General features: G+C 41.3%; 2 protein-coding genes across 2 annotated transcripts; both read left to right on the forward strand.

Moving 5' to 3' along the window:
- Positions 1-1,044: 1,044 nt before the first annotated feature.
- Positions 1,045-2,605, forward strand: LOC116197937. Its single transcript, XM_031528222.1, has 2 exons — positions 1,045-1,645; positions 1,865-2,605. Exons 1-2 carry the CDS (start codon positions 1,276-1,278, stop codon positions 2,359-2,361), a joined length of 867 nt encoding a protein of 288 aa, XP_031384082.1. The 5' UTR covers positions 1,045-1,275; the 3' UTR covers positions 2,362-2,605.
- Positions 2,606-9,815: 7,210 nt separating this feature from the next.
- On the forward strand, positions 9,816-12,536 carry LOC116192903 (galactan beta-1,4-galactosyltransferase GALS1). Its single transcript, XM_031521602.1, has 3 exons — positions 9,816-10,613; positions 11,044-11,562; positions 11,647-12,536. Exons 1-3 carry the CDS (start codon positions 9,994-9,996, stop codon positions 12,008-12,010), a joined length of 1,503 nt encoding a protein of 500 aa, XP_031377462.1. The 5' UTR covers positions 9,816-9,993; the 3' UTR covers positions 12,011-12,536.
- Positions 12,537-13,082: the final 546 nt, after the last annotated feature.

The following is a 13,082-nucleotide window of genomic DNA, read 5'->3' on the forward strand; positions in this document are numbered from 1 at the left end:
AACGTAACCGAGCTTGGCATACATAAACCAGTCCTTACTGCATTTGCATGGCACCTCTAACATGCCATGAAATCGCGAAAAAGGCCGCAACGTCTTGTTTCACTTGTTCCGGATATGTGGCCATCCACTGGCCTACTTACCTAATAGTTTCCTTGTGATCGATTTATGTCCTCCTCGAGTTGTGCATCGTCTGATGATATTTCAAATCAACCTAGCTCGGGCAAGGCATCATCAGCGCGTCAGGAATCCACGCACAAATTTTCTGGGCCCTTCTTCCCATATTATTCTGTTGTGTTGGCTACAAAAAGGGACTCCCAATAATATATGCTTTCGCTTGATTCTCCATGTTCACCGGCAAATTTTACCATTTGCCTTTTAGCCACGAAAACCATAACAAACCAATGTTCTTTCCATACCGGAATAAGCTTCTGTAATAAATCGAGGTATCCGGACCTCCTTGAGCAAATTGTTATCTCCGACAACAACGATACATTCTTAATTAGGCTCCTATATCCGTCAGACAGTAACCGATTGTTCGCATGCATCGATCAGAGACTAAAAACACCCGACCCGGTCATCCTTGCACCTTCGGGATATGTTTCTTTAGTAGTAACACCTTTGCTGTCATAAAATCTAACAAAAGGTTTGCATCAAATTAGGGAAAGCAAAAATAATACACATAGAGGAAGAGAGAATAGCTTTACATTTTTTTATTTTTTTTATGCCAAGTGAGAATAGCTTACATTTTTTTTGTTAAGCGAGAATAGCTTACATATATACATTGATATTGTCTTAATTTGCTGCCTTCTGAATATGCTTTCCCCTCCTCTCAATCAACACGGGAAGGGAAAAGGCAACAGAAATTGGGCACATGCATGCAAAAATATGCAATTCTCTATTCCCAATCTCTCTTTATCTTTTGGTAAAAAAAGTGCATGAAACCCAAAAAATGAGATATAACCCAGCTGTAAGCCCCCTCGTTTCTTGTCCTTCTAATTTACTTTTTCATATATGTTATTTCACCCACTGAGCCTCTATTGTAATCGAAAAGGTATATCGAATTAATCTATTCATCACCGCCGTGTACAAATTATAGCCTTACTGGCATCCTCTAGTTACAAACAGTACACGCTCCCTCAGCTTTTTTCCCAAGAATAAATATATTCTCCAACCACTCACTAGCAATTTGCATTATTGACTCTCAAGATCAAAAGAGTAGAATTTGCCAACAACAAAAATTATTCATTTACCACCACCGAAGCAACACACCAGAAAATGATTAGAGCCAAATCCAAAATGAACTCTTCAAGGACATTCAAGAGGTCGCAGTCGACCGCCTCCTCCTCCTTCCCTCCTCATCATCCGCCGTACGTCCCAAAGAAGACTCCGTTGGTCGAGTTCCCAGCATCCCCCCAGCTGATACTTGGAGAGGAGATCGTCCACTTCAGCCACCCGCATCCCCTGTCGAAGATCGATCTTCCTGACCTGTACACATGCGCGGGGTGCAAAGAGTACGGGGCTGGGAAGAGGTTTACGTGCCAGCAGTGTGATTATCAGCTTCACGAATTCTGCGGCTTGGCCCCTCAAACCCTAAAGGGCCATCCCCTTCACTACCAGCACCAACTTGCTTTCCTTTCTAAACCAGGTATAAATTAATTACATATTGATCATCATGTTATATATATGAATCATATACGTGTATTTGTATATTATATATTTGTGTGTGTGTTGTGCAAGGGAAAACATTAGAACCCTAATAAGAGAGACTTTAAAATTTTCACGTTCACCCCACACGTTCTTTGATTGGTATGAGATATCATGTTTCGTTGGCAAAGAGATTAACTGCAGAAAACCTTGAACCTAGTGAAAAGCGGGATAGCGAAATCCAAGTGCGATGTATGTGCCAAGCCAATCAAAGGCTACAGGTTCCGGTGCGTCGCCTGCCCCTTCCGGATGCACCCAAGCTGTGAGATGCTGCAGGACGAGGTCATCTTCCCATCGCACCCGCATGCTCTCAGGCTCCTGCCCTCGACAGCCCAGGCATCGTCTGCAGGTGACTCGGCAGGCTTCATGTGCGGCGAGTGCGGGAGGAAAAGATCAGGAAGGGTGTACCGGTGCACGGGGTGCGACTACCATCTCCATGCAGTATGCGCCAAGGGCGCGGTCAATGGGCTCTATGATAATGGGATAAAGGGCCTGGAGAAGCCGGGAATGTTGGTGGTGGCTGCAAAGCTCGCATCCCGGGTCGTGGTTGATTTTATTGGTGGCCTGATTGAGGGAATTGGGGAAAGTGTAGGGGAAGTGCTTGTTCAAAACGTTGCAAGGGGAAGGTGCTATAGCAGAAGGAGGGCTGAAGAATAATATTCCCAAAAAAAAAGAGCTCGTCCTGGAAACTAATTAATTAGGAGATTCCTCGATGCTCCCAATTAATAACTTCATAATTTGTATTCGATTTGTTGAATGAATTGCCCTCATATGTACATGTGTTGTACGTTTTTTGAGTGATCTGTATGCTGCAACTGAGCTTCTCGGAATGATTAGACTGATCATGGAGATGCACGCAATGATCTTTATGTACCACATTGTGCCAAGCAAATACTTAATCATCCTGAATCCTGGTCACAACAACATGCTTTTCCGATCTCCTGGAAAAGAAATTCGTGGTTAAGCTGGTCTCCTAGTTCTCTTGGTTTCATGTTGCTCTAGAAAGAAATCCGTTTTTCCAGCATTGAGGAGGAATTATCTGATTCATATGTTTATGCCGCCTGGTGGCTGAGCAATATGTCTTTATAATTGAGTATTAGGGGATCTTCGTTTCCGGTTACGAGCAAAGTCCACACCGTGCAAATTACGAGAGAAATATCGGCCCTGGGGACTCGATAGGAAGCTGTTGCATGAACGCAATACGCATGGAGAGGACATGTACCGGAGACCGGCTGACCGACCAATTCTTGATCATGCAAAGCAAAGGGCCAATGCCTATAATGAGTTAATAAAGGGTTATACGTGGGCCAGGCCCATGGGCTACGAGAAACAACGCAAAAATCAGCCCGTATTCTTGGCCCAAACTCTGGCCCACCATCACACAAGGACTAAAATGTAATTATATGGATTGATCACATCGACGCGGGGCTAAGACATGATTATATATTCGATGCCCATTAACGTTGCGCTGATTACAATTTTCATGTGATAGTCTATCTAAATAAAGAGAAAAGCAACATCGATATCAGTGTCAGTATGCATAACAGCTTTTGAACGATGGCTGCTCAGAGGAATGAATGAATGAACAAATTGCTGTGTCGGAGCAAGCATAGTAATTCTGTTCTTTATGAGGGCGGACTTTCCCTGAACATATTTAACAGAATGTCGTGAGAGATTTACTCTGGCTTCGGCCGGAAGAACGACGGAGTGTACTGAGCCCCGTCGCATTGAATTATTAGGTTTGATTGAGCAAACCATGTCGTTTGATTCACGAGGACATGTTGGTTGTTGGTGACATTGAATCTCAGAAGGTACTGAAAGTGAGAGTTTTCACTTTTCCCCCATTTTTTGCTGTTATTTTCCCACTTTTTTTGTTCCTTCTTTAATTTTACTGTCATATTATGGCATTGTCAGTGGTCCATATCCAATGCAGTATTCAAAGTAAAAGTAATGAATGATAATTATAATCGTCCAAAACAATATTAGATTCTCCCCGCTTAACACATACAGCCAGGTCCCATATTTGGTAATAGAAATTATTGAATTTTCCCTTGTAATTTAACTTATTACTCTATATTTCAATTTTTTTTAATAGATTCTCCGAGAATCTATTTACATTTTTTTTTTCTTTTTTCCTTTTATAATCACCGGTGAAAAGCAGTTACTGTCAACATTTTGTTGCAATGTCAGTAGGTGGGGCCTCCAATAACATTTGGAACGAGAAATTATTAGATGAATTTAGCATCGTCCATGAACCAAGCCATTAGAATGACGACACGTGTATAAATTGTCAGATCCTTAATGTCTAAATGGTCCACAACTTTTCATATTTTCAAATCTGGCCCATCTTCTTCTCTCTCCTCTTCCTACTCTTCACTAGCACCTCACTCACCCCTGTCCCTCACCTCCCTCGGCCCTTCGGCCACTCGAGATCCCAAACGATATATGACCACAGCAACATCTCTCTCTTCTCCTTTCTCTTTCCACTTGTCCACGTTAACATGTGCAATCTCTCTCTCTCTCTCCCCCCCCCTTCAAGTTGAAATTGAATCTTGGACTGAGTCATGAGCTTTGACGCCGCCAAGAGCTTCGACCCCCCAACCTCCACTTCCTTCCGCGAGGAATACTGAGGTGCAAAGCTCGAGGTCGGCCCAAGCCTGAGTCGGGGATCCAATGGTAGAGGGGCTGGTTTTGTTTTTTTGGGGAGGGGGGTAGTTATAGAGTTAGGGAGTTAGAGACAGAGGGCAAAGTCGGTGGAGTCGACATTCCGACAAAGACGAGGAGTTTTGGCTTCCTACACAAACACGTCGTCAAAACTCTAAATGCTGGCAGGAAGTGGGTGGGCCTGGTTGAGCGTTTTGCAGATTTGAAGGAGAGGAAAAGGGAGGATGAGAGAGAGAAAGATGTGACTCATTTGAAAATATGAAAAGTTTTGGGCTTTTTTCGAAATTAAGTGTGAAACCACTTTGTCGATGTGTCATTCATCTAATGGCTGGTTTAGCAATGACGTGGTGGACGAAAGTTCAAAAAAAAACTTTTCTTTTTCTAAATAAAAAAATCATCATTTTCACCCCTTCTAGTTTAAATCTGAATTAATTACATCCCATCCCATATTAACTCAGATGGTGAAGAATGAAAAAATAAAATAAAATCAAATGAAGCGAATGATAGAGGAAAGAAATTGTTTGCCTGCCAACAGTTTTCCATGCCAAAGAAGCAAAAAACATTAACTTTGCATTTAGCAACGAAGTTAAGTTTAATTTAGTTTGATTTGAAAATATGAAGACAAAAGTAGTTAGGAAAAGTATGTCAGAGAATTTAAGGAAGAAAATAAAAAAAGTAATGATTATGTTGTTGAATTGAGAAAAAAAAATGTTGAAATAGTAGAAAACGTATTGAATAGTTAAGAGAATTTAGTATTAAAAAATTAATTATAATAATAAATAAGGCAAAATATGAGAGAGATTTCAAGAAAAAGATATAAAAGTAATGATTATATTGTTAAATTTAAAAAAAAGTAAAATAAAGTTAAGTTAAATTGATTCCGTTATCAAATTGACCGTGGATATTCGAGAACATATTCACAAAATAATGAATTTATTCTTCGCACCCTCGCGTTCAACAGACAGTCGATTCTTCCTCCCATACTTAACATGGTTCTAGCTGCTATTCAAGTGTATCCAATCATGTCCCAGAATTTGCTGCCCCACGCATTGTTTGCATAACAATAACTACTTCCACCATCCATCAAAGCCGTAATTTTGCATGGGACTAGCTAATCGAATATATAGCAGAAAACATGCTATATATAATAGAGACAATATCTCTGCCGTTTTAGCACATCGCTAGCTCGATGCTAACCTCCCGTATTCACATGGGCACGGAAATTATATGGCCCAAACTGGAGCCACAGCCAGAGAACTACATTACATAGAGCTGGTTATATACGATCATTGCGGCGCAATGTGGGCCAAACACGACGATCTTTGGGGTGTAAATTCCACGAGACGGAAACTTCGAGGTGCGGAATGGAATTTAGGCCATAAAATGGTACTTACCGGTTACCTCCTCATATCATGGAGGCAGGAAAGGGAATAATATGGGCTGGCAGAGGCACGGGTTAGGTAATAACTGTTCCGAAATGAAAATGTGTCCCCACACTCAATACCCACACCGACATAATTCACAAGCTATATGCAAATTTCATTCACCTTCCATTCTTCTTCGCCCAATCACATACGACCTCCAATCCTTATAAGAAAACAAAGAGAACTTCGCTCGTCCCTTTCCCGAATGATTTCTTGGTCCTTCTGAGTCGTCGAGTCGATATTGACATCCTCGTAGTGTTAGATCTAACAACCGATATAGACCAAGAGACGGTCTAAGAAAGGGTCTGGGGAGTATTATAATTTCTATTGGATGAACACATAAAACCAATCTATATGGTATCAAAGTATTTGGTGCGACTTTTCATGAGGCCGAGTTCAGTCTCGGAGTTTTCAACACTATCGATAACCTCATGGTTTGATACTTTTTTTCATCTGGATTTAGCATTGTGTATAAATCATCAAAATGCTGGTAGCTTTTGACGTCCAAATCATTTGCTTTAATTTGCACTGATCCAAAAACCAAGGAATTGCCGTAAACAGGAATAACTGAAGGGGGGAAAAGACGATACAATGATGTTTTTGTCTTCTAATAATGGAAAGATTGGGATATTAATCGGTCATTGGTTGTTTTTACATCGGTTCCTCTTTCCCTTTATTCTCTTTGCAACTTTTATATATATATATATATATATTCTTTTTCCAATTATTAAACCACATGAAAGGTCAGATTCCTCTCATTTTCACTTACTTTTTTCTTGTACATGCATTTATCTTACTTTGTATCCACATAGCTGATTTATCCTTTTGTTTCTTCCGCGGTGGGGGGGGGGGGGGGGGGGTTATCCTTTTGTTTAGAAATCTTCCAAAATTAATACTTGTAACTATTCAATATCCTCATGAAAAATTAATTAAATCGGAACATTTCTATGCCCGTATCCATTTTGAATTTGATAAATGCATTGCTTGTGAAGTATGTATTCGTGTATGTCCTATAGATCTCTCAATTGTTGATTGGAAATTGAAAACTGGAATTCGAAAGAAACGATTGCTTAATTACAATATTGATTTTGGAATTTGTATATCTTGTGGTAACTGCGTTGAGTATTGTCCAACAAATTATTTATCAATACTTCGAGGTGGATTCTGATACTTGATTTATCCATATAATTCGTGCTTACCGGTTTATTAAACGTCATTTAGACGGCTACGTCTGTTATAGTTGCTCACCCGACTTACTAATATTTATCTTTAAAAGGTGCAAGCAGGGCGTCGTGAAAATAATATCTGAAAGTTCTATAATTAATATGACACTTCATCTATGATCGTTCTCTAATTTGGAATTATCAAACTACTATTTTTTTAAGATGCATTTTGATTGTTCGAGTCCAATTAATTTGGTGCTCTCCGGACATGAAATTATTCATTTTTGGCCTCTTATTCTTGTTAGAAAGCGCCAAAATTATATGATATATATATATATATATATATATTATGTTCTGCGACATATATTTAAGTTTTGCAATAATGTATCATCTGTCTGCTCTCAAAGTCAAAACTATGCTCAGAAATAACAATTTCAATGGATGATTCTGATTATATATGAATTTAACTTATTTATAATTAAAGAAGAACAAATGAACTTTAATTACAGCTCTTTTTGTTAGCCCTCTTGTCTTTCGCCTTTGTGCTTGGAAAGAAAAAGAACCTTGATTAATCTATATGTCCCTTTCTTTCTTCTTTACGAAAGAGCTTAATATAATGACATAAGTCACGTTGACATAAAGTCAAAAGATTTTGAATTCGATCTTTACTATTAAAATTTTTTATACTCCTTTATTTCACTTTCCCTGTACTTATATTAACACACGGATCTCTCTTTAAAAAAAAAATCTTCTTCCTTGCAATATATGTATATATAAATCTACGTATACATCTATATACCCAAGATCAAGATATACGTTTTATCAACCAATGAATCCTTTAGCTTACACAGGAATAATAATAATAATAAGCTAGCTAGGGGTTGGCTCTTTTGCCTTTTGCTTTTGTCAATCCCTTTCCAATATAGGAACAAAGAAAGAAGCAAAGAGGTATACTCTTCCATCATTGGAAACTCAAATAGTCACTTCACTATGTTTCTTGGTTACTCAATTTCTCCTTTCCTTTTATCATTATAAGCCAAAACTCTTATAAGATATTTGTTTGTGAGGATGTTATAGTTAAATAAGACCACTTTTACCCACCGAAAAAAAAAAAGAATAAGACCGCTTTTAACTTAACATTATCTCTATTTATTATTGATATGGAATAAAGTGATCCATATATATATATATATATACATATATTTAATTTATATATGATGCCATTTTAGAAAGCAAATTTATTATTAGGTATCCAAAAGGGGCGAAGGGAAAAAAAGTGCAAATTATACAAGCATTTTTTATAAAACAAATAATGATAGGACATCTCCGAGTATGACAACCCAATGACATATTGTCAAATTAATAATTAATTGCATATATGGTCTCATGCAAATGTTGTCCCCTTCCTTGCTCGCCACTCTACGAAACTCTGCTACTTTTAAACAAAATCCGACGTGCTCCTACGCTGCAACTGGTCTAATAGTTGTAACATAAAGAGTTCTTCGATAAGGCGGAATCGTTGTTCGGAGGAAGAGAAAATTTGCCATCATCAATCTTCATACAAAGAAAAGTGAATAGAGACACGGTTACATATCTTGAGCTTGAACATTGCTCAGATGAATTTCTAAAATATACGGAGGTTAGTATGAGTGGTATATATGGTAACATCGTCGAGCATTAGCAGATCCCTGAATTGACTCCAAGTATGAAATCAAAATTTGTAATGAAAAAAATTGGAGGTGTGTCTGGCCGGGAGGTTCACATTGGCTTTTCCACCTCCCACACAAATGTTAAAAAAGATCTCAAAGGGCCAGGCTGTCTTCAATCATATTATTCCCCTCAAAAATAATTTCTACTCTTTTTTTTTTTCAATCATTATATGAATATATTTTTCTTTAAATTGTCACCCAAACTTCGGTGCTAGATAAGTGGCAGTGTGACTAGTGTCCTCCACATAATGATTTTCCCCTTATAGTAATACATAACACATCTTACAAAATGTGGGGATGACGAACTTCTTGCCGATTTTTTTTTAATGTGCATTATGGTGCGTAAAAATCTCAATAAACCCTAATTAATTCAGTTTGAGTCGGTTTGGTTCATTAAAGTCGAGTAATATTACATTCATGAGAATTGAAATTAAGAGCTTATTTAAAAAAAATGCTAAACTACTTTAATCAATTTATATTGGTACTTATTGATGTATTTTATCTTGAAAAATTCCTCTATTATTCTTGATCTTATAATTTGGATTGAGTTTCAAAATAATGATCAAATCCTTATTATTACTAAAAAGTGCACACCGTAAATTCAAGAATGAATGCACATTTAACATTAATGTATATCTTTCATGATGAGATCATCTGCTATATACTCATTCATACGTACAAATGCATCTCGAACGTTTATAATTGCACTCGCCAACACAGGCAAAGACATATATATGGTTCATTATTCTGTTTAAGATATTTTCATCCGATAGCTTTACTTGTATATTGGGAAAAAAAAAACCCCTTCAAATTTTTTTTGATAGTGGGAATGCGTTTGAAATCTATTGGGAGCAAATGATAGTAGAATACGATCTCCCTTATAATTGAAGAAAATGAAAGTAGAAAGAAAAATAGAAGTCAAGGCACACAAATCTCATTGGGACAAAATAAATCCGAGACGAAAACGTATACATCTGAACTATAAAACTGATAACTAACCCCTCATTACCACAAGAACATGAGGAAACTATTTATGGAAAAAGGATAAATGAATATAAAAGAGGAGAAAAGAAAAGGTAGCAGGTGGCAGTTCGGTAAATAAAAGAAGATCAAAGCCCATTTATAAGGCAAGGCCACCTCAAATTCCAAAGTACGCCTTCGGGGAGAGAGAGAGGATCAGAGGATTAAAACGACTTCAGGAAAGGGAAAGACGTCTTCCTCTCTCTCTCTCTCTACTGTCAGTGTTCTCCTTCCGACTCTCATTTGACCTCTGCCTGCTCCGACACATACTCATCACACGCCGACACCTCAGCCCCATCCCATTCCCCGATGAGGAAGGACGCCTCTCCACAGTCCGCCGCCGCCGTCGGCCGCCTCTTCACCTGCTTCGACTCCAAGCCCCTCGTCGCCACATTGCTCGCCCTCACCCTCGTCATGCTCCTCTGGAACCTCCCCCCTTACTACCAGAACCTCCTCTCCACCACCCACGCCTCCCCCGCCGCCCCCTGCTCCGTCACCTCCAAGGTCGCCGACGAGCGGAAGCTCTCTTCCCCCACCTCCTCCTCCTCCTCCAACTCCGACGTAGCCTCCGCCCAGCAGCAGCAGCCCGAGAGCGCCGACCCCAACAAGCGCGTGTTCAAGTCCTACGGCAACGCCGCCGCCCTCTTCGTCCAGATGGGCGCATACCGCGGTGGGCCTGCCACGTTCGCCGTCGTGGGGCTCGCCTCCAAGCCCATCCACGTGTTCGGGAAGCCCTGGTACAAGTGCGAGTGGGTTTCCAACAACGGCTCCGCCACCCGGGCAAAGGCCTACAAGATGCTCCCGGACTGGGGCTACGGCCGCGTCTACACCGTCGTGGTCGTCAATTGCACCTTCTCCTCAAATCCCAATGCCGACAACTCCGGTGGCAAGCTGAACCTCTTCGCTTACTACGGCGAATCTCAACGAAGGTATACGCACTGTCTGCTGCTCAGTTTGTCAAAATCAATGTCATCACTGATGTCCGGAACAATTTTAGGAATGTGTTCTGTCCAGATTCCGGCAAGTTTAATTTCGACAGGCGAATTTACGATGAAGATCTAAGCAAACATCGAGAAATTCCTAAAATTAGTGCTGTTTGTTTAAGGAAAATGTGTATTTTGTGAATTTGTCCGAAACCAATTTGCCATTTTCATTGGTTCCTAGTTTTCTAGATTATCCGAACTGGACGCCATTTGGAAACGACCGATGTTTTATGGTCTCTAGGATCGAAATCTGCACGTATTTCGGGTTCTTGTGCTATGGTTCAATGCAGTTAACCGCCCAGATTGAATCGAACATTGTCCTCGATGCAGATTATTGCTTCCATGACCACACTAACCTTAATTTTCGTGCGACCAGGTACGAGAAGTTCACGGCGCTCGAGGAAGCCCCCGGGGCGTACAACGAGACCAAGTACTTCCCGCCCTATGAGTACGACTACCTTTACTGCGGGTCCTCACTGTACGGGAATGTCAGCGCGGCGAGGATGCGGGAATGGATGGCCTACCACGCGTGGTTCTTTGGGCCACGGTCCCACTTTGTGTTCCATGATGCTGGTGGGGTGTCCCGTGAGGTGCGGGCCGCACTTGACCCGTGGGTTCGTGCTGGGCGGGCCACTGTGCAGGACATTCGAGGCCAGGCCGAGTTCGACGGGTACTACTACAACCAGTTCCTTGTTGTCAATGACTGCCTCCACAGGTACCGGCTGGCTGCCAACTGGATATTCTTCTTCGACGTGGACGAGTACATTTACCTGCCCGGTGGGAACACGCTCGAGTCGGTTTTGCACGAGTTCTCTAACTATACGCAGTTCACAATCGAGCAGAATCCCATGTCCAGTGCTCTCTGCCTGAACGATTCCTCTCGGGACTACTCCAAGTATGTCAAATTTCTTTAAGTAAGACCCACATTGATCATTATCAATCTTTGACTTCATTCTGACCGATGGATTTCCTGGTTCAGGCAATGGGGGTTCGAGAAGCTTCTGTTCAGGGACTCGAGGAGGGGGATCCGGCGCGACCGCAAGTACGCGATACAGGCCAAGAACGCCTTCGCGACAGGGGTCCACATGTCGGAGAACGTGGTGGGCGGGGCCCTCCACAAGACCGAGACCAAGATCCGGTACTACCACTACCACAACTCCATCACCGTGCCGGGAGAGCTGTGCCGGGACTTCGTCCCGCCCTCGGCCAAGAACAAGGTCACGTGGCGCGACAAGCACCCCTTTGTGTACGACGACAACATGAAGAAGCTCGCCCCCACGATCAAGGAGTTCGAGCGGAGGACCCTCGGGATAGGAGACTCACACGACAACCCGACCTCATAATCCGAGGGTATCATCATCTGCCCCGTGTCCGGTCCGGAGATCAGATTCGGGGCACTGCGGTACATGGTCTCGCAGCTTATACAAGATACCAATTACAGAAACGAGGAAAAATGCGTCGACAACATGTGAAGGGGACGATGAACATAGGGGCTTGGTGGTGTCGGCTGTCGACAACTTTTTCTTCGCATAAAGCGTAGGGATGCATAGTCAGTCATAGCCATTGGTTCCATGGTGGAGGGTGTGGGGGAGGGTCAGGGGGGGATTATGGCAAATGAATGGCTTGGGCCCCACCCACCACCAGCATGAGTGGCCAGAAACTGAGGAGGGCACCGATGGGTTTTTTTTTGTTGGGGGGGGGGGGGGGGGGTGGTTTAGGGTCCAAAATTAATTCGATTTGATCTGATTTGTTTATAAGCAAAGCAAAGGTGAATGTATGGGTTTCCATTCTTTTTTTTTTTTTACAAAATTTCACTAATCTCGTTTATTGCTATAATTTAATTAATCAATTTTTTTTTGTGTATCAGAATTTGATATTGGTGTAAGATTTTTTTTATTTTTTATTTTTTGTATAAAGAGATGAATGTTGTTGTTTGCTTGGATTGCAATTGATCACGCCTTGTGGGATCCGGGAGTTTAATTGATTATCATATATGTCAATCAATTGCCTCCCTAACGGTCCACAAAGTCAGCTTTGTTTGTCCTCGAATTGTGACCCTTGATGAAATGATGCACTCGGCTGGGGCCCGCTCGTTAGGTGACCGTGAGCCCATTCTTTGAGGCGAGATCCCTAACAACCAAATTATTCGACTCCGTGGGAGCCACCATCCATATACATCACATATGGGTGCCATATGGGCAGCAAATAGTGTAAGGAGAACATTTTCTTCTTAGAGACTAGTACCTTACCCACCATATGAGTCTTGTGATACGATAGGTAGAATTGCAAGATGTGGTGATGTATGCCAGAACACGATGATATCTTTCATTTCTCCGGCTGTGGACACCATATATACGAATATAAACATCGGCATTGCTTGTCATTTTGCTTCATCTGCCGAGAACCTAGTTAAGT

The sequence above is a fragment of the Punica granatum genome, chromosome 1, assembly GCF_007655135.1.
Source record: "Punica granatum isolate Tunisia-2019 chromosome 1, ASM765513v2, whole genome shotgun sequence".
NCBI classification, from domain to species: Eukaryota; Viridiplantae; Streptophyta; class Magnoliopsida; order Myrtales; family Lythraceae; genus Punica; species Punica granatum.

Coding starts and splice junctions, on each gene's coding strand:
- LOC116197937 (XM_031528222.1), top strand. CDS start 1,276: ATGATTAGAGCCAAATCCAAAATGAACTCTTCAAGGACATTCAAGAGG. Junction 1,646..1,864: donor TGCTTTCCTTTCTAAACCAG/GTATAAATTAAT, acceptor CCTTGAACCTAG/TGAAAAGCGGGATAGCGAAA.
- LOC116192903 (XM_031521602.1), top strand. CDS start 9,994: ATGAGGAAGGACGCCTCTCCACAGTCCGCCGCCGCCGTCGGCCGCCTC. Junction 10,614..11,043: donor TACGGCGAATCTCAACGAAG/GTATACGCACTG, acceptor TCGTGCGACCAG/GTACGAGAAGTTCACGGCGC. Junction 11,563..11,646: donor TCCTCTCGGGACTACTCCAA/GTATGTCAAATT, acceptor TTCCTGGTTCAG/GCAATGGGGGTTCGAGAAGC.